The 21,628-nt window shown below is 40.8% G+C and overlaps 4 protein-coding genes across 4 annotated transcripts in view; 3 read left to right on the forward strand and 1 right to left on the reverse strand.

Annotated features, from left to right (window-relative positions):
- The first annotated feature begins 55 nt into the window (after positions 1–55).
- LOC135503457 (uncharacterized) lies at positions 56–1,318 on the forward strand. The gene is made up of 3 exons (XM_064797032.1): positions 56–169; positions 577–726; positions 858–1,318. The coding sequence occupies exons 2-3, from the start codon at positions 588–590 to the stop codon at positions 1,316–1,318; spliced, it is 600 nt and encodes a 199-aa protein (XP_064653102.1). The 5' UTR covers positions 56–169; positions 577–587.
- Positions 1,319–1,979: 661 nt separating this feature from the next.
- Positions 1,980–4,624, reverse strand: LOC135503458 (putative nuclease HARBI1). The gene is made up of 4 exons (XM_064797033.1): positions 4,198–4,624; positions 3,318–3,430; positions 2,732–2,846; positions 1,980–2,424 (listed from the first exon to the last, which is right to left on the reverse strand). The coding sequence occupies exons 1-4, from the start codon at positions 4,622–4,624 to the stop codon at positions 2,051–2,053; spliced, it is 1,029 nt and encodes a 342-aa protein (XP_064653103.1). The 3' UTR covers positions 1,980–2,050.
- A 162-nt stretch (positions 4,625–4,786) lies between these two features.
- Positions 4,787–7,921, forward strand: LOC135503459 (uncharacterized). Its single transcript, XM_064797034.1, has one exon. It carries the CDS (start codon positions 4,787–4,789, stop codon positions 7,919–7,921), a length of 3,135 nt encoding a protein of 1,044 aa, XP_064653104.1.
- Positions 7,922–14,184: 6,263 nt separating this feature from the next.
- The window catches only part of LOC135502719 (sodium-dependent phosphate transporter 1-A-like), a 149,966-nt gene continuing 142,522 nt past the window's right edge, over positions 14,185–21,628 (forward strand). The window contains exon 1 of the mRNA XM_064795692.1: positions 14,185–14,232. The gene's annotated coding sequence lies outside the window, so the exon portion shown is untranslated. The remainder of the gene's footprint in view (positions 14,233–21,628) is intronic.

Genomic DNA, 21,628 nt, shown 5'->3' on the forward strand with positions numbered 1-21,628 from the left:
GGCAATGCACTTTTTGTTGTGTGATGTTACTTTTAGCATCATTCTTCCATCTTAGTTCAAATTTGAACTTGAACTGTTTCGAAATATCATTTTACGTACAGCGCTGCAGGAGTAGTGGTGCGCACAAGTGCAGAATGTGAAAAAAAGTACAAGAATATAAAGCATGGAGGTAAGTCATTTTACCATTCTCACAAAAAATGATTATGTATCAGAAGTCAAGAGTTCAGTTCACGCAGCTGTAGGGTTAGGACTTCAGTAGAAAGCACCAACATTTTGCAAAAAGTCAGATAAGGCCCTGTTCCAATACCAGTAAAGAGAGAGGTAAAAGTGAAGGCCTACTAACCATGCTAACTATCAATACCACATGAAAACATTTTGACAATAATAGAATCCTTATCAAGGCCTGCATGTAGGCATACCCTTACGAAAATACTTGCATTTATGTAATTGGTCATTTAGTTTATCTATTAGTTTGCAAAATATCTTAGGAATGTAGGATGTTGATATGATTAAAATGATCAGGACTGTATTGCATTTAATAGCTGAAATAAATAAGTTGTTTTCATTCATTTTCAGCACGGGCAAAAATGGACGAAATGCGTCATCCAGCCACTGGTGGTGGGGGACGTCAACCACCACCAACTGATGCTGAAGAGGCCTACTACACCATGAGAGAAGGTGATCCGAGCATCAAGGGCCTTATTAGTGGGTTCGACTCTGAGATAGGTACATGCATGTATTAGTTGATCATTTTAGATTGATATAACATAGCAACTTTTGACAGTTTTAATCATTGCAAAACTAATGTCATGTATTGATGTTGAACCATATTTCTACACATCTTTAACTACTTTCAGCATGGACAGCAGTGACGCAAGATGAACACAAGAATGTTGTGTTTGACTTCCGACTACCATTACAATCAGCTGATGCTGAGACTTCTGCAGGAGGAATTGCAGCTGTTCTTCCTAGCTCTACTATAACTAGTATGTCCTCCAAGCCTTCAGCAGCCCTAGGAAGTGCCCCTCTTGAACCAAGGTCCACATGCAAGAGGGTAGCAGGATCAGCCAGCTGCCCCAGCACTAACATTGACAAGAACATGAACAAGGCAGAACTTGCCAATCTGCTTAAAGCCTCGGTCAAGCCACCAAAGCCGAAAAGATCTAAGGAAGACCTTGAAAATCTTTCCTACGAGGTCATGCAAGAGGAGAAGTTGGCAGCACAGCAGCAACAAAAGTTGATTGACTGTCAGATAGCTCTTGTTGGCCTTAAAACTGATTACATCAAGCTAAAAATGGCTAAACTGCATAAGGATTAAATCTGCAGTCAATCAAGTTTTCATGCCCCTAAGGCAGACGTTACATAGAGCTTCACGCTTCACTCCTCACGCCTCATGCTTTACGGTTCACCCGTGAACCGAAGAATTAACAAGGTATTTCAATGAGCCATGTTAGTTAGGCCCTCATTTTTCCCATCTATGTAACGTCTGCCTAAGCGACCAACTTCTACTTTTGTCCTCCATCTTCACCTGATTATAGTAACTAGGAAAAACTGACTATGACTATGGGCCCAGTTGCTCAATCAGTGTTAGGTTAACACCAACGTTAGCGCTAATGCTGGCTTTAAAATCTCACTAATGTAAGACTAGAGTTATCAATTAAAATGGTATTACATGTATATTAAGGATTACTGTTAAAATTTCCAAGTCGATGATATTCAACTGCTACATAAGTGAGATTTTAAATCAAGCATTAGCACTTAAGTTGTTGTTAACCTAATGCTGACTGTGCAACCGGGCCCTGATCTGTCAGACATTCTATCAAAAACATCCAAATTTGCCACAAAAAGTACAAATATCAAACATGCCAAACAGTACAAGATCTATGAACCAAAGTTTTGAATACTATTTTTCGTACCTATAAAAGGCATAGATTCACATAGCACACGGATTTTGCCCCTAACACATGTATTTTTTTAAATGCAATTTTATGGCCAACTCACTTAGGTTTCCTCTTAAAATATCATAAAAAACACTTGCATGCTTGCACAATCAGAAATGAAAGAAGGTATCACGCAAATGATCTCTTACAACCCTTCCAGTTACAGTATCGTCATCAATGGGATCAAGGTTATATTGATTCTCCAAAAGTGGCTCCATCACATCCTGCCGCTTCAGTGCAATGTTGTTGAGGATTACACAGCAGACTATCACTTTACAGGCCTGTTCTGGGACCAGCCGAATTTCATCGTGCAAGCAATGGAACCGCCTCTTTAAAATGCCAAAGGCCTGCTCAACTCGTGTCCTGGGTCGTGCTTGGGCGGCATTGTATCTGGCTTCTTCAGGTGTTGGATTCCGATAAGGTGTCATCAGGTACGGTTCAAGTGCATAACCTTTGTCGCCCAAAAGGAATCCATCATGTGGAGCTGAAATTGTAAATACAATATTGTAAATGTAATAATTTTTTCAAAATGAATGAATTTTATACTAATTTATTGAATATGAGAATATCAATGTTTTTTTGTCATTTTATACATAACATGGGGTTTCTCGTTTATATATTATATATTTTTCAAATAAGCATGATACTGTTGATCCAGTAGTATGCCTATGTGATAATTTCTTTTCTACTACATGTATGTTAGTTATAAATGTTGATAAAGTTCCAATTAAATTATTTATCTATCTATTAAATTACTTGTTTTTAGTGGGTATCACACATGTCTGAATTACCTTGGTTAGCAAGTTCTCGGCCAATGGACGACACCTTGAATATTCGACTGTCGTGAACACTTCCCGGCCATTTGGCTACAAGGTTTGTGGCAATGCGATCAGCATCACATATCATCTGCAATACCAAAAAGTGGAAATTGAAATATTATTTCTGGGTTTCTGCCGGGGGGGGGGGCAACTGCCAAGATTGTCCGAAAAACAGCCAAAATTTGCTCTTTCGACCAGGAATTTGGGCTTTGGTTCCCCCTCTTGAATTTTTTTCTGGCAGAAACACTGTACTTTCAAAATTTTTCATACTTAGCAATGATTTTAATTCATACTATGCCAGGAATCAGGATATTCATATTTCAGATGGACATGCAATCTCTTAAACTAGATCAGGCCTCCAATGAGCCAGGCTTTGAAAGTGAACCTGATAACGTTCCAAGATGACTTAATGAAAAAGCCAGCCAGCCGGTCATCTGGTAATAAATGCAATGCATGTTTATTGTACTTTGGTGTAGGCCTACAGACATTATGTGCACATTTCGTTACTAGGCAGGGCTACCAACTGACTTTTAAAAGTGTTCTATTCACACATGCTTACCTGAACATTGATGCTGTGAATGGATTTGCGACAGACATAAACATCCTCAAATTGAGATGGGGCTTGAATCTTTATCTGTGTGCAGTCCAAAGCACCGATTACGTTAGGGAAACCTAAAATCAAAGTGGGAAGAACCATTAGGCAACACACAAACTGACCTGTATTAGGCCTAACTAACTATATCATTCCCCGACTGCGCCCCGCCCTGGTCGACATCCACCTCACTCAGTGAGTTGAGGGCATTTTTATGGATGCAGTATGCAATGCATGGAGGGATGATATTGGTACAAGAAAAGTATAGAACATACTGCATACTCATGATCGAGTATAGGCCAGACCTGACTGACCAACAATCCATACAGCAGTAGTGTAGGCTGTACATGCCATGGATGATGGTCATTGGTGGACACACAAGCACACAACAACAACATGCAACACTACGTACAGTCACAGTCGACAACAGTCTGCACTCGATCAACTCAACTGCACAGTCACAGTGGCGCGGATGCGAGTATTCATTAGAATAGATGGCTGCATAGATACCTTCACATGATTATAAAGTTTCCAGCAATCTAACAGCCGGTTTTCAATAAACAAACAACAGCATTGAACCACGCAGTTTCGCTTCCATGATGACACACGACACATGTCACGCATGTGTGTGATGAAAAAAAACAGCTGATGAAGTTTGACCTGTCCTTGACCTGTTAAAATATTCACGGTTACCAACAGCGATTTCTTCATTCACCGTTTGCTGATTGGAGAAGTTTGACCTGCTTAATATGCATGTTCACCTATCGATTTTGTCATTCATTTTGCTGATTGGAGCACTATAAATAGTAGTAGGCGAGGAGCACATGAGATGGGAACTGATACATACCTGCAACTGCGAAGAAGCGCTTCTTAGTTTCTGTGGCTTCGTCGCCCCTCGGAAATTTTATGATTTCGCTCATATATTTGATTATTTCGTTCATGGTGGCCTTCACGATACGGCACACGGAACTTTTTGACAGTCCATCTCCATCCCCGACCATTATTTGGAAGGACCCGCAAGCAAGGAAACGGAGACACACGCAAATTTGTAGTATGACAGGCAGTGCATGGCCACGGTCGGTCGGACGCGTCAACTTTGGGCCGAATACCTCAACGAAGACCATTATTGTGTCGGGCAGGAAACGATATCTGTCTTTCACCCCCTTGGCGGAGTACTTCTCCAAGGGGTTTTGATGGTCTACGAGTCGTCTTTCTGGGCCTCGGGCCATCAAATATCGAAGGACAGGCCGGTTGAGCCGGCGAATTTCCGCCATTTTGTGTCCTTAATTCCGACTTAAGTACGGTAGCTACCGTGCTTAAGTTTTTGGGGTACTTAAGTCGGCTAGGCGATTTGTGAATCAACTTAAGACAAAACTTAAGAAATTCTCATACTTAAGTCACCAAAACAGACTTAAGATTCTTTGTGAAACCGGGCCATGGACTTGGTTGATGTGAGAGTTGAGAGATATCAACACCTGAGAGGACTTGCATTTGCAGAATCATATCCGCTCGATGGAGAAATTGATGTCTTGATTGGAGCCGACTATTATTACCTACTGGTAGACGGAACTGTTAGGAAGGGACCCCCAGGAACACCTACTGCAGTTAAAACCAGCCTTGGATGGGTACTTTGTGGTCCCGCTGGTTCCCAGGAGAAAGCGCTAGTTACTACGTCAATGTTTGTCGCCACCAAAAGGGAGAATGTTGCATTCGAGCTTCAACGGTTTTGGGAGTTGGAATCTATTGGTATTGTGAATGACCAATGCGTGAAAATGTCTGTTGAAGATAGGGATGCCATAAAGACGTTTGAGGACTGCCTGTCTTTTGATGGAGAACGTTATACGGTTGGGATACCGTGGAAAGAGAATTGTCCAGAACTGAAGGATAATTACAGCCAGGCGCTGCGGAGATTGGAGTCAGTCGAAAGAAGATTAAAAGTTGGCAATCAAAGCAGTTTGAACTACAAGGAAGCGATAGAGCAGTATGAAAACATGGGTTTTTCGGAAAAGGTCAAGAGTGACGCTGATCCGGCCAAGACTGTCTACTACCTTCCTCATCATGCAGTAGTAAGAGAGGATAAAACTACAACCAAGACAGGAATCGTATTCGATGCATCGGCACGTGATAAGCATGGCGTGTCATTGAACGATTGCCTACACCAAGGTCCCGCCTTACAGCCAAACCAATACGGCGACGTGAAGAAGATGTTTCTTCAAATCAAGATTAGAGAGGAGGATCGTGAATGGGAACATCGATACCTATGGAGAGATGGGAACTCAGACCGGCCTCCAGAGATCTACAGAATGAACCGAGTCACATTTGGGGTAAATGCGAGTCCATTTCTTGCCATAGCGACCGTGAAGCATCACACTCGAAGGCTTGAGAAGGTTTACCCGCAAGCGGCAAGAGAGATCCAAGATAATATGAATGTTGACGACTGCCTGTCGGGAGCAGCTGGAGCCCCACAAGCTTTAGACCTGAAGACAGATCTAAAGGATTTGATGAGAGATGGTGGTTTTGATTTGACCAAGTGGGCTAGTAACTACAAAGAAGTTACGGAACAAATAGAACCTCAGGATAGAGCTCCATCCGATGTGATTGACATGAGCACGGGTGAGTCACTAAAGACACTAGGAATTGCATGGACTACGTCAGATGACACCTTTCGCTTCCCAACGGTGAAGAATTTGATTGACTTGGAGGATCCTGAAACAAAACGGAGTCTCTTAAGTATCGCATCAAAAATATTTGGTCCCATGGGAATGCTATCACCTTATGTCATCAGAGCAAAGTTGCTTTTCCAAGAGTTATGGCAGAAGGGTTTAGGCTGGGATGATACATTGGATGAGACAACAGCACAGAAATGGTGCATATGGAAAGGAGAGCTGAAGGAGTTGGATCAATTGGAGATTCCCCGATGTTTACCCCTGGGACTAGGAGAAATCTCAAGCATTGAACTTCATGGATTTGGAGACGCATCAGAGAAGGCGTACGGAGCAGCGGTATACATCAGAGTGGTAGACCAGAATGGGTATACCGCAACAAGATTGGTGATGTCAAAGTCAAAAGTAGCGCCAGTGAAGAAAGTGTCACTACCTAGACTTGAACTTCTAGCAGCTGTAGTAAATACAAGATTAGTTAAGTTCGTCAAGGAGTCACTATCAAGAAACATAGACAGAGTTACAATGTGGACAGACAGTACAGTAACACTTGCTTGGATACGCAAGCCTAGGCATGTCTGGAAGACGTTTGTAGCTAATAGAGTGGAGGAAATCCAAACGACTTGGGAACCTGAGTTATGGAGACACTGTCCAGGAGAAGATAATCCTAGCGATTTGTTGACTCGTGGATTGCCAGCAGAAGACTTATTCAATCGTGAGGAATGGTGGAGTGGACCTCAGTGGTTACCATTGTCGACAGATATGTGGCCCAAGGGAAAGTTGTCAGATGAGTCGAGTGAAGATCTAGAGGAGAAGAAGACAACAACCAGGTCCAATGTGGCCATCGTTGAGGAGCCTCCCAAGGATGCGCCAATAGATGCTAGCAGATATGGTTCATGGAACAAGCTTACCCGAGTGACAGCGAGAGTCTTTTGGGTCATACAAAAGTGGAGGGGGAGAATCCAGGATGATGAAAATACAGCTGGAAAGATACCAACACTCAACGTTGAAGATATCACAAAGGCAGAGTTCTACTGGTATCGCCACATTCAGAGGAGCACATATAAAGACGAAATCCAGACATTGGAGAACAGAGGTGTTCTTAGGAAGAGTCGCATCCTTAAATTTGATCCCAAATTTGACGAAGTCAACAAAGTGCTCAGAGTAGGCGGCAGGTTACAGAACTCGGAGTTGAAAGAGGAGACCAAGCACCAAGTGATACTTCCGCACAACCATCCAATCGTGGACAAAATAGTCATGGACATGCATGAGGAGTGCATGCATGCAGGATCGGAAACAGTTGTAACCAACTTGAGAAGCAAGATTTGGGTAACTCAGGTCAGGAGGGATGTCAAGAGGATTCTAAACAAATGTCTTATCTGTGAAGTACAAAGAGCATGTCCATCCAAACAGAAGATGGCGCCGCTTCCTTCAGATAGAGTATCTTTTTCGCCTGCCTTCTCAGTGGTTGATGTAGATTTTGCTGGGCCGTTGTACGTACTCGAGGTACGTGGAAAAGACAAGCCGGAGAAGGTGTATATTTGCCTCTTCACCTGTGCGACGTCGAGGATGGTACATCTAGAGTTGACTCATCGACTAACAACAGACGAGTTTCTTCAGGCATTTAGGAGAATGGTTAACCGCCGAGGGATCTGCAACACAATGTGGTCTGATAATGCGCGAACATTCAAGTCTGCAGGATCTTTCATCAAAAAGGTCTTCGTTAGGGCAAATAGCATCAAAGAAACAGATTTGGATACAGATGCTTTGACTACGCAGTTAGCTGCCAAGGGGATAGAATGGAAAATTATCGTTGAGCGAGCTCCATGGCGAGGTGGCTGGTGGGAGCGGTTAGTTCGGTCAGTCAAGGAGTCATTGAGGAGAGTGTTAGGAAAGGCACTTCTTAAATAAACTGAGCTGTAAACAGTCTTGACAGATGTTGAAGCTGCGATCAACTCTCGACCGTTGACAACCATAAGAAATGATAGTAGAGATCTGGAACCTCTAACGCCAGCTCATCTTGCATTGGGAAGGCCGCCAATGGGAATACCAGATGTAGCAGAAGAAACATGGGAGGCAGCTGATACAATTGTGACGCAGCGCTACTTGTATAGACAGAAGTTAGCCAATCACTTCTGGAAGAGATGGCAAAACGAATATCTACCAAGTCTTACAGTGAGGAAAAAGTGGGAAATTGAGAAGCCACCGGTAGAAGTTGGAAGTATCGTGCTGATATCTGAGGATCGTACACCTAGAGGAAGTTGGCTGCTAGGACGGGTGGATGAAGTCTATATGGGAAAGGATGGAATCTGCAGGACCGTCGCAGTAAGGACGAAGAAGGGCGTACTAAAGAGACCGATTCAACGATTACACCACTTAGAGGCGGTGGCGGGTGGCAAAGCTGATCTTAGCAGCGAAACTGGCTCCAGTTCCACTCCAAACCCATGCTATGTTAGTGATCTCAGATCTAGCGTTGAAAATGAGAAAATGCTCCTGATGAAAGTACTGGTCGAGATAGCGAAGATACATGTACAGAAGATAACGAGAATATGGACAATGCCATTATGCGCAATTCCCACGGTGGGGAGGACTTTGCGAACAATAGTGTTGGTCGAATGCGAGTAGACCAAGGTGGGGAGGATGTTCCGATCCGTCCCAAATACGGGCAACTCGTTCAGAAGCCGCGACGATTCGTCCATGATCAATACACCGCGCGGCGGTATGTCCGAAACTAAGTACGCATGCGCACTCGCTATGAGTATTATGACGTCATCTACGGACATTATATGTGACGTCATCCGTGACGCGAAGTTTGTGTTTATTGTTGGCCGCGGATTGCGCGTTTCTTTATTGTTTAGACGTTACGACGTTTTGACGTCGCAACAAGAAAACTCACTTGAACAACATGGCGAATCTTTAAACGCAAGAACATCCTGCGCCGCCTAACCGCATTATACCGCATTTTTCCGCTTAATTATAAAGCTAGCACGCAAGGCCTTTACGTGAGTAATGTGTAATGTGTAATGTGTAATGTGTATATAATGTCAATTAAATGATTTGTGAATTGTATTCTTTTTTTTTCTATATCCGCCACGTATAGTTGTTTTTTTTGTCCTCCGCCGGCTACGGGCTGCGACATGGTCTCTCCGACCGGATACATATTGGTATCGGTATAGTTTGGTAAATTGATTGAAAAGTGGCTAATTGCGAGCCTCTTGGACTAGTGGCAGATATAGATGAATTTGAATAGATTAAGATTCATGTTCAGAGAAACTTGGTCACCTTACGTTGTCATTGTCGTCAGGATTGTTGTCGCAAGTAGGGTGTGTCAATGAAGACCAAAAATTACAGCATTTGTTTGTTAAAACAAGTACATATTAAAGAGTTGTACGAACTATAGTCAGACCATGCGTACAGTGTGAATGGTACCTGTATGTCCATGCGTAAAGTGAGCTGAAATTGAATTGTGATTGGATACTAATTAATTGCAGTAGGCCTAAACGTTCATGTTGATTCAGTAATATTACCACTGCATTATATAGAGTAAGATATAGGGTCATAATAGTAGTCAATTGGACTTTTATTTATGAAGAAGCTATATTTTGAGAGCATGCAGTGAACGTCGAGTTTTTTTCTATATCCGCCACGTATAGTTGTTTTTTTGTCCTCCGCCGGCTACGGGCTGCGACACATGGGTTAATAACTCTAAATCACTACTATAATGGTCGTAGAGCGGAAATACATGTAGTTTGTTACTTAAAGCGGACGGGTCAAATATACATTCCCGAGTAAGACCGAAGCTGAGTTCTCGGGAATGATCGTGATGTGCATTTGATCTTCTACTCAATATCACACTGCATGTCTTTATATGGTACCAGGGGTGGGATTTATCTTTTCAAAGCATTGAAGATTGTCTATGTTGCATGGAGAAAATGCATCAGGAAATTGTGGAAGTATTGTCCTTTGCTGGATTGGGGGTACGGTTCACTTGAATAAGACAGATGTAAACAATGCAAATTTAATAAGAGAAGCAATTGCACAGTTAACCCCTTGACATGAAGGTGGCAGCACCATACGGTGATGACTTCTAAAGGGGCAAGAGGGATTACACTACATCTCTCTTTTTAAACTGTCCATGTTACTTCTGAACTTGGAACTAAACGTTTGTACACTTTGCTGTGGCTTGAAACACGTTGAAAAGTAACTCTTTGAATCCATTTAAAGTTTTTCGTCACGTCGGCCAACCACAATCCGATCGCTGATCATCTCCTCGCGGAGTCCATCATATGTACAGTGTTTTGCTTTCGAGCATTGAATTTTGCATGTTCGTATATTATGGTGTTACATTTAACTTAATGCCCATCAAACTTCTCCTTAACATCCCTTAAACTAGTCATCTTCGTACGAGTAAGACCGAATGTCATAAAAATTTTATCCGCTTTGGCTCCAATGCAGTATATGAGTGTGTTGACTTGTTGTTATTTGGCCTTTTCTGTTAGCCCAGATGCCGATGCGAACCTATCGAAACGTTGTAACCATTTTGGCCACTCTACCGGCTTTGAAATGTCAAAGTTCTCCGGTGGGGCGATTTGGAATGTTGCCATTTCAATGTTTTTAAATAACCATGCACCTTGCTGTACATTTTACGCGTGTATCACTACATGCAAAACAAGGTAAAACTTCCCACTCTCTTCACGTTCATTTTCAAAATGGTAATGCAACGATGAATTGACCAAACTATTTGTGTCTTTAAAACTATTCAACGCCAACATATCACTCTAATCTGATGATAATGATGTATGATAATTGCATTGCACCCCCATATTTGGGGAAAAGAGAAATAACATATATACGATACATTTCCTAAAATGGTACATGTACATAACTACAGAAAACACCTCGCCTGGTCAGGGCTATACATTTATAAAATATGGAAAGTAGATTTTAAAGTAAAAGCCTTTTTAGGGCCAATTCAGTGCTCCCATTATCAGGGTAGCGGAGTGGAGGAGTGGATATGTTGGCGTTGATTGGTTTTAAAGATACACATAATTTGGTCAATTCATCTTTTCATTAGCAGCCTAATCGATACAGTCCGGAGACCGGTGGTCGGATCCTGTTCATACTTTTTCGTCCGGAATATTCGATGTACTGATCTCTAGACGCCCTCGCTCGATGTTCACCCTACGGCGTCTGTAGATAAGACCTCGCTTTCGATTCGTGCCCTTGGACTCAGTGGGTGTAATGCAACCTATACACCCGGGGTCTACTTGATTAGCATTCAAAATGGCTGCATCACTAGTCCCTGGATACTTGTGTTCGTCATATCACTCGTCACCGCCAGAATCTGTGGGTGACGTAGCATGTTTGACCTATGACCCGTCTATTTGGGCACTACGTGTCAGCACTGTTTCATCATGACCAAAACCGTTTGTAGCCGACCTAATAATTGTAAAATTGAGCAATTATCCCAGGGTGAATAAAGATAAAGAAGCCTTATACTTAGATATAAAAATAAATTATCAAAAGGGATTTTGAAATAATGTTCTCACAGTGCTCGCGCGATTGGCATTCGTAATACGTGCTACTTCGGTTCATATATTTTCCGTGTCCATGAAGTTCTATTATGCCGTCAATTGATTTGTGATCGTATTAGGGTAAATGATTATGTAGAATGATAATGCCACCCTTTTCGCTGATTCAATATGCCATGATTATACGAAGTGTCAAATCATTATTAACATCTCATTTGCTTGTCAAATGTTATTCGTTGGCCAATCAAATATGTTTTAGCTCAAGATGATACCAGGGGTAGCGCAAGTGACCATAGGAGCGCGCAATGACCCCTGGGTAAACGAGGTTGGCTGTAATGGGTATATTCAACTTCATTGCGCATGAACGGAACTATTTATATCGACGTCGTTTCGTCCCTGCTTGAAATGGCTGCCAATGCAATCTGAATGGGGTGAAATACCAAATACACGAAACTTTTTGTGGGTTTTTTATTCCAAAAATGCCAAAAATGTTGTCATATTGTATCTCAAGTCTTTGGCTGAAAAACATAATTGAATGCGGTTTTCAGCAGAGAATGGTATATCTAGTTGGTCATGTATCTGTTGTATTTGAACCCAGCTAATCCTGTCTCGTCATCATGTTACAGGCAATTTTAAAAATGTCCAAAATGTAACTTTTTTATTACATTTTATTTTCGTTCTTTTTCACAATGTATGGGTGAACTATTTTGCAACAAAGTTGTTTTGCTTTCATTACTAGAAATTCCTGCTAAATTCTTTCATTTTGACGATTTGTTTTAGCTCGCTACAGGTGATTGTTTTTTTCAGACAGCTGGTGACCGTTGAGAACACCCATCATAGTCAGCAATGGCCAACTCAGCTCATACATGAAGGATTGCGGGTCTTTATCAACGGTTATGGAAGAGATTTAAAAAATAGCATAAAAATCCTTAGCAATAATGTTCATTTGTCATGACTATCGAACACCTTCTATGGAATTGCAAGTGTCAAAAAATGATGGTCATAAAGCACAGTTCATGGGCTCGTGTGAATTTTGGAAAAGGCATACGAAATAAAAAAAGTGATTTTGGGCCCTTTTTGTAATGTTTGTTACATAATGAAGGGATGGAATTAGGGGCATCCAAATACAACAGATATATGACCAACTAAATATACCCTTCTCTGCTGAAAACCGCATTCGAATATCTTATTTTATCTCTGCGTTATTAAAAAAAAACGCTGGACATTTACTTTCTGGTAGGACTGTACACATATACAGGGGAGACCGATTACGACAGACATCATTCGGACACTGTCTTTCTGGCCCACAGCTAGAGTACATAGCACTGCCATGAGTGAAGCTATGTCACGACTGATATTAAAAACAATTGTCCCAGATCGAAAACAGAAACGGGTGTACAGTGTATCTCATATCAATCTCAACACATATGATCGACTTGTGATATCTCCTTGAATACAAGACCGATTTTTAAGCGCAGGGTTGTCACAAATATTGTTGTCCATATGAACATTGTGAAACGCGTTGTTATCTTCATTACGTAATCGACCATTAAAAAAACATTCATAAAAAGTTTTTTTATTTCGGGAAAAATACCACAAGAAATCATTTTGTGCTCTGCAGAATAATCTACATGCAATAGATACTATTTCTATTATAGATACTCCCATCACCTCCACGACATGCACTGCACCATGGTAGGGCTCTATGTAAACAAGCCAAGACTAGTTATAATAGGGAGTTTCCGCATCGCTTACGATTACGATTACGATTACGATTTCAAAGTCGTAATCGTAATACTCTCAAAACCGGCATGAACCAGAAATTTTGTTTCCGCATTCACATTAACGACTTGGTGTACTGTATAGTTTAGGCCCTTTACTCTGCTCTCATGCTCTGGGTGCACTTTTCTCGGCGCTAAAACATGATCAAAATCGCCGTTGATCACATTAAATGCGGTTCCTATGTTTGACAGATATGTTCTAAAGTATTATTCAATGAAAAGTTCACCTTGAATTTGATATGTAGCGTGGAAAATAGGCTTTTCGCTAATCCATGTAATCGTTTTTCGACTTACGAAGATCAGCCGGAATCCTCGTAAGAACGAGACGAAACTACCATCGACGATTTCGCTGGGGATGTCGTAGCACCAAAAATCGATGACGTCAAACACAAATCGTAATCGTAATCGTAATCGTAAGCGATGCGGAAACTCGCTAATATGCGATTCTATGCGATAATAAGCGATAATACCCTTTTAGCTTTTAGCGATTCTCTTTGGCTATACTACAATACAATACCATTAGTTTTTTGGTGTTTTTTTTTCAAGAAATAAAAAACTTTTTGTGGGGCCTTTGTAAATTTATGATTACATAATAAAGGCAAAGATGCACTTAATTGTGATCATGATGATCATACAGACAACAACATTTGTGACAACCTTGTGCACACCGCCTCAAAACGGGGAGGCCTAGATACATAATATGTCGTGGGTGTTGATATTAATATGAGCTAGACTGTACGTCCTATTTAATCTTTTTCAATCACCCATATTCGTAGAGTTATTTATCTACATAGATAAACATCAAAACTGACCTACTCAATGATGTGATTGTTTGCATGTCTCATCTCCTGCATCCTTGAAACGCATGTAGAACCGTTTTGTACAAGTCAGCCTACAGGTAAAGTGAAAGGTAGGGAATCATAACATGCACCAGTGATAAAGACATCAGTTTACCTTTACATCACAACAGAAACCAAGACTTTGTGTGCGTGCGTTCGTGTGTGCGTGCGCGTGCAAAAAATGTTTGCTGAGATTTTCAAGGCTTCAGACCAATAAGCCGTTTTGGCTGTAATTGCATCCAATCCTCTCCCCCCTCTTGATTAATCCTGCGTGCGTGTGTGTGTGTGCGTGTAAGGAGCCGGTCAAAGGTCGAATTGTGCAATCTCGGACATTGAGTTTTAGGATGCATATAGCCGGCCAAAGGGGCTAAGGAACCATCCCATGGATTGTGATTGTAGCAAAAACTACCCAGGGCGATTGTTCTGAAACTCGCATAGATGACACCATGGTCCAAAACATAATTACCTACAGTAAAACAATGAATTAAAATTGACCTAATCAATTTCTTTGGGAGCTTTGCCCCGCTTTGGGGGAACAAGTGGTAATCATAGAATCGATTGAGGGAAACAAATCATTTAACTTCATTTGAGTTCATTCATAAACCTCACTGCTTGAACCCCTCAGAAGAAGTGGTTGAGCCCATGATCAAGGTAATCTTGTCAATAGCACTCATAACAAGGGATAAACAACTGACAATTGGCTTATGTCATGATTGACTTGGCTGAATAAATCGAGGACAGAATTGTCAGGCAAATTGCCAAATCATATACTTGATCCACTCGCCAATACGATCCCAAGCCCGACATTACCCGATTAGTACCACCGCCTACCCCTGGATGGGTAGAGTCTAAACAGTCGCACACTAGTAGGCCTTTCGCAGCTGTTAAAGGGGTGGGATATCTATTCAAGAGTTAACAACGTAATCGTCATGAATAGTCATGACTCTGCAGCGGAACTTTTCATATTACAATTAAAGACCAATTGGAAGAAACGAAGACAAGATATATCCCACCCCTTTTATGGCTGCGAAAGGCCTACTATTATGTCCGGTTGTTTAGGCTCGACCCATCGAGGCGGGAGTACAAAACGGATATTGTCGGGCTAGGGATCTTATTGGTGAGTGGATCCAGTATGCTTTGAGGACATTTTTGGGCTCTTTCCCAATGGAAATGTTAAAAATATTATTATCACTATCTTAAGGAGTTTGTCATGACAATACTAGTGGAATGTTAAAAATGCAAAGCTCCCTCTATTTAACATTCGTTTTTGAGTTTAAAGCAAGACAAAATAAATTATTTAGGTCAATTTCAATTCATTGTTGTACCATAATTAATATTTTGAGCCATGGTGTCATCCATGCGAGTTTCAGAAAATGTCGGCCTGATAGTTTTTGCTACAATCCAAAGGATGGTTCCCTAAGGACCCATGTTCACATTTCGTAACCACTGCCATCTATTGATCCCAATTTCTGAACATATGTACCCCTAGATGATAATAACTTATAGACCAACTTTCGACCTTATATCATTCCTGGTTTGGCCACCTGGGGACGCTATTCAAACACATAAAAAGTGTGATAACTCGCTTAATATTGGTCGCAACTTGCTGAAATAGTTATGGCAAGTACTTAGGTAATAGCAACTCATAGATCAACTTCTACCTTAAATCAGGCCCAGTTTTGCCACTAGGGGGCGTTATATAAAAACATAAAAAGTGTAATTTCTCACCGATAGATGGTCGGATAGGTTTCATATTACTGTGGGCCTGGGATGTGGGAGTTTGGTAGGCATGCCGTACAGATCCTGTTGAACGAGACGCCTGCTGGGCTTGAATTTCTACGACATGATGGAGTAGGATGGGAGAGGTCGCCTTTTGATTTTGGGTTCGATCCAACATGAAAGATGGCTGCCAGGGGAGGGGGCATACTGTATTAACATCTCTGACTGTAACTGAAGAACGAGTTGCCCCAATGGCTGGCGTTTTCTGTGACATGATGGGGTGGGGTGGAAAAGGTGACCTACTGATTTATGCCCGATTCAATATCAAATATGACTGCCAGGCGGCTATCTTGGATTTTACATTCTGGACTGTAACAGGAGAACGAGTTTTCTGTAGCATGTTGATTGATGGGCAGGGGTTGGAGAGGTGCCTGACTGATTTTGGGCCCGAACCAAAATCCAATACTGTTTGGACTCTACCAATCGAGGCGGTGCTACAAATCGGGTAATGTCGGGCTTGGGATCGTATTGGCGAGTGGATCCAGTATATGATTTGGCAATTTTGCCTGACAATTCTGTCCTCGATTTATTTAGCCAAGTCAATCATGACATAAGCCAATTGTCAGTTGTTTATCCCTTGTTATGAGAGATTGCACAATTCGACCTTTGACCAGCTCCTTACACGCACACAGACAATGCAGCTCAGTGGTACAAGAATTATCTGAATCAGTAGACTGGTGTCTGATCTACGGTATACGGTAAAAAAGGTACAGGAAAAAAAGGTACAGGAAAATAAGGTACGGAAATAAAGGTACAGGGAAATAAAAGTACAGGAAATAAAAGTACTGGAAAAAAGGTACAGGAAAAAAAGGTACACAAAATGGCAAAAATAGGTACAAAAGGTACACAATTTTTAAAAAGAATATTATTCTCTTCAACTGGTTCAGACTCGGCCTATGTCTTAATCTTTTCTTGCCAATTTTTCTTCTTCTGTGACTAAGGTGGTGCCTTAAAATAATTTAATACATTGCGGACAATTTTGTTACGGAATGAATTTGAGGAAAATTCATGGAAGAAGTTGCCCAACAGGGGAGCTGACGTTTTTTTTGGTAATAACTACATTCATGTTATTTTAAATTTCAAAATTATCGAGTCGTATTCTTGTTAGGGAGGATCCAGGATCTTGGGAAGGGGGGGGGGGGCGCACCAAGCATCCTACCTGGCATTTCACATTAAGATTCTCGCCAATTTCCCTAAATAGCTTGTGTTTGGTCATGAATCTAATAATTTGCCTGTTAAGACCTATTGGCCAGGCACGTAGCTAATTTATCATTTAGCATTTAGCATGTATCAGTTAACCCTTTTGCAGAGGGAATTGTCCTAGAATCTTTACAATCATCATGATCTTGATAGCCGTGTTTTCACTATTGAAAACCATAACGGTATACTGGAAATTTGATATACCTATTTCTAAGGCCTATGCAATGCCTACGCAACAAATAAAGTTAAAGTTATGAATAGAAAAAAAGAGAATTCAAATGATATTTTTTTTAAATGTGTACCTTTTTTACCTATTTATGCCATTTTGTGTACCTATTTTTCCAGTACCTTTTTATCCAGTACCTTTATATCCGGTACTTTTATATCCTGTACCTTTATTTCCTGTACCTTTATTTCCGTACCTTTTTTTCCTGTACCTTTTTTCCTGTACCTTTATTACCTAGACTCCTGATCTACAGCTGCCGAGAGAAAGGCTATATTTCTGTTGTTTTTAATGTGAAAAGTTTTTTTGAACTAATCTTTTTTTGATAACAGTGAATTTTGGAGAGCGGTAAAAAAGTCGAAGGTTCAGACAAAGTCCTTCCGAACTACATGGATGATAAAAGGGCAGGGAAGCTAGTTGTGAACTGTTTGGTAATCTATTTAAGAGGTTATATAATTCCGTTTTATACGATGTTAATGAAGTGAATGATTTGAAAGGAGATATCAATGTTGACATTGCTAGACACTGTACTATCGATGGAAAGTGCAGTGAAAATTATAGTATATCAGTGCAGGAAGTTGAGAGTGGGGAACCGCGGTTAAAACGAGGAAAAAATGAAAGTAATCCGAAGTTAGCGTCTAATCGTTTTATAAATGGAGGGCATAGGTTAAATGTGTACATCTCTCTTTTTCTAAGCTCTTTGATGAGTCATGGGTAATGTACGGGTGGCTTTGCTCAATCTAGGGTATTACCTATTCCTAAAATCAACAGAAAGTTGCTAAATGCATTGGATAACTATCGTGGAATCTCCTTAAGCAGCATTATTGGTAAAGTTATGGAGAATATTATCCTAAACAAGTACAAAAACGTATGCAAAACGTCTGATGCCCAGTTTGGTTTCAAGCATGGTATCTCCACGGCGTCGTGTAGAACGGAAGTTAACGAAGTTATGAACTATTCAATGCCGCTAAAAGTAAGCTGTTGGTGTTCGGCCTTCAGAATGTTGGGCTTATTAGGGTATTTTTCAGTGGTAATGTTTTAACACCCAACAAAAGTGAGCTACACTTGGGAATTTCGTTTGGGCCGGATTCCGGCCGGGTTCGGATACGGTCTAGTATCAATGACCTGTACGCTAGGAGCAATCTTCTTCTTTGTCAGTTTTATCATGCCAGCACTGATGTCAAGTATGCACTGTTCAAGACTTATTGTATGTCACTTTACGGATGCCAAATTAATGGTAAATGGGAGTGGCTCGCCTCTCAGCAATAGTTTAAATTACATCAGTAGGGTTGCCAATAAGTCCAAATTTGAGCTAGTTAAAGCTGGCATCAGCATTGGACTTTTAAATGACGCTGAAAATGACGGCAATGTAAATTGGTGCTCAAATTAGAGAGTTAATTTCCATGCGGGATTATGGACACCCCTTATTATCCAAGGACGAGATTTCGGATATGATAGAATTTCTTTGCGTTTCATAGCTGTACCCTGGATTCATGTGATTTTTATTTTTTCCCAGCGGAGAAGACACAAAATGTAACAATTGTCAGTTGAATTGTAAATTTTTGCACCATGTAATCTAAGCACTGCACTGTCATCAAGTGTATCTGATTTTGTAATCTTATACGAATAAACATATATACATATATATATATTACAACAGTTATAACAGTGCGGTGTATTGTGTAATGCTTGACGCCAGTCACGCTTTTGATTGCGTCCATTTCATTAAACTATTTGTCTATTGATAAAGAAAGGGTTGTGTCCATTAGCGGCAAGGTTTGCAGCAAATCTTTATAACCTAGAGCGTGTTAAAGTTCAGTGGAGAGAGCACATATCGTTTGAGTTTTTGGTTACATGTACTAATGGCGTCAAACAGGGAGGGGTTTTATCTCCAATTCTTTTTGGAATATACCTTGATGACTTTCGGACGGTTTAAAAAAAGCTGCCATGTAGGCACTTTTTTGCGGCTCTTTCGCCTATGCCGATGATATAATCCTGCTGTCTCTAACCTTATTTGGGTTAAAGGCAATGCTTAAAATTACAAGTAAATTTTCTATCGAATCATGCATATCTTTCAAGGCGTCAAAAAGCAGGTTCTTGTTGTTTGGATCGCAGGATCCATCACGGGAAATTTTATTTGAGGGGACAAGGGTTGGCATTTCTACCAGGAAAGATCATCTTGGGATAATAGGGAGTTTTCGCAAATTCCTCGAAACGCCAACGCGAACGCCTATCGCATTGTTTGACCTCCTGATAACGAAGTCGAACAATGGAGTAGGCGTTCACGTGGATGTTTCCTTATTAATATTTCCGAACGTGCATCGTCGGAGAGTGTTGATCATGATTAATGATTTTTTGAAAGGGCTAATATGCTAGGTTTATTTCGGGAATGAATATGTCTAAGAATGTGTATGTTAGATTATGTTTCACCAGTCCTCATTGGGTAGAAGTTTCAGTTGGCTTTTTACAAATATTGCTGAGAGAGGGATCACATACCAAATACTGAGGACATGCTTAGAGAAATTAACATGGTAAATAATAGACATAGACAAAACACGATTGCTGAACAGATTAGTGAACTTTTGAGGATGCGAGACTTTGGGAATGGAACGTCTAATTACGGGGAATTAACTGAAATTATAAATGTCTAATGTGCGTCCAATTGATGAACATGTGCCATGATCAAGTTTATTATTTAGGCCTCTAGGCCTGTATCTAAATACAGTATTTCACGTTGCGCCACGCACACAATTTTTGTAACGCACCAGTTTAGTAAATCTGTAGAATCTGTTGTACGATATAAGCAAAAAACATATTCCTGCCTCCTTGCGGTACACTGGTTCTATGAAGCAGACGACATGATATCGAATTCGCTACCGACACATTTTCTCTTTTTAGCTACGCTGGCTTCCAGCGGAGCTTATGGTTTGTACTGGAGCTGGCCGAAAGTAGTTCCAGCAAAATAGTTGCATTTTCATCCGTATTTGCTGTAGCTGGGCCAGAAAATGTGCCAGGATACATATATTTTGAACTCTTGTTTCGATAGGATTATAGCTATTCACAGCAGAAAGACTAAACGCCACGTAATTGGCAGTAATTGGCAGTTATAAGCTGGAAATTGTCGTCTGGTCAAAAGCCGCAAAACGGCCTCGATCCTACCTCTGTAATGTACTGAACGCGCTACACACAAGTCATTGCCCTAATGCATTGCAGCCGAGGCTGATTAAGTGATGGCCGTTTTGCGAATGTATACAGAGTGTGTACGTTCACTTCAAAACATAGTTCCAATCTAAATTGTTCATAATGAGCAGTTAGAAAGTGGTATTTCCCTATATTTTGATTCTCAATGTGACCATGTCGTTTTGTGGGGTTATTTTGTCTAATTCTTATTAATATTGCTGATAAAAGACACGTAGAGAAACCCAGATTCATGCGCTCAGTTCATCTACGTTCGGTAGACCGTAGACGTTTTGACAGAAAATCCAGGGTGAGTTTTCTCTGTATTTTCTCTTGATGTGCTAGGTACAATTGGCCCTGACAACTGTTATTTGAAAAGTCTTAGTATTATAGAATGACTCCCGTAGCTTGTTTACAAAGGAAGTGTGACCGTTTTTGGCTTTCTGTCTCGTTAAATTTGCTCAGTCATTGAGTCGAAGTCGAAGATCAAAACACACATAAACGCCATAGTACATTTTATTCACAAAACGGTGTTGCAAAAAAATTCTTCCCAATCATCAGAATGAAATAATCGTAATACTTCACAATTGTCTACTACACATAAATAAACCAACTACAGGAGAATGATTTTGAAATCCAGACAAAACTTTGTTATAAGAATAGCCTCTTTGTATTTATAAAAATCATCGACGTAATCAAAACAAAAAACCCGAACGCTAGATGAACAAACATGGCGGACCGCTTCACAATAAGTTGACGTTTTCTCATGTTTCTTGTCGAAATAACAATGATATCGTACACCTTTGATATTCACACTGGTCAGAGTACACAAATATTAGCGATGAAGTAGTCTGCTGGAATTGCGAGGTATTTTTAACAAACAATAAAACTGCCATTCTCAGTCTATGCTGATACGGAAAACCGTGAGGAGCTGCATGAACTGGGCCTACATTATTTACCATACATTACAGTTACATACCCGATACCGGTACATGAACGCAATACACTAGGGCCGTTTAGACGACATGAAAAAAACCACATGCGATCCGATTGAATCCGAATGCGGTTTAAATTTTTCTCGTCTAAAT

The sequence above is a fragment of the Lineus longissimus genome, chromosome 19 (genome assembly GCF_910592395.1).
Source record: "Lineus longissimus chromosome 19, tnLinLong1.2, whole genome shotgun sequence".
Lineage (NCBI taxonomy): Eukaryota > Metazoa > Nemertea > Pilidiophora > Heteronemertea > Lineidae > Lineus > Lineus longissimus.

Bases quoted from the DNA above. Each gene is read 5' to 3' on its own strand.
- LOC135503458 (XM_064797033.1), bottom strand. From the start codon at position 4,624: ATGGCGGAAATTCGCCGGCTCAACCGGCCTGTCCTTCGATATTTGATG. The intron at 3,431-4,197 runs GTATGTATCAGT...CTTTGATTTTAG, and splicing joins GCGCTTCTTCGCAGTTGCAG to GTTTCCCTAACGTAATCGGT. The intron at 2,425-2,731 runs GTAATTCAGACA...TTACAATTTCAG, and splicing joins CCGAGAACTTGCTAACCAAG to CTCCACATGATGGATTCCTT.
- LOC135503457 (XM_064797032.1), top strand. From the start codon at position 588: ATGGACGAAATGCGTCATCCAGCCACTGGTGGTGGGGGACGTCAACCA. The intron at 727-857 runs GTACATGCATGT...AACTACTTTCAG, and splicing joins TGGGTTCGACTCTGAGATAG to CATGGACAGCAGTGACGCAA.
- LOC135503459 (XM_064797034.1), top strand. From the start codon at position 4,787: ATGGACTTGGTTGATGTGAGAGTTGAGAGATATCAACACCTGAGAGGA.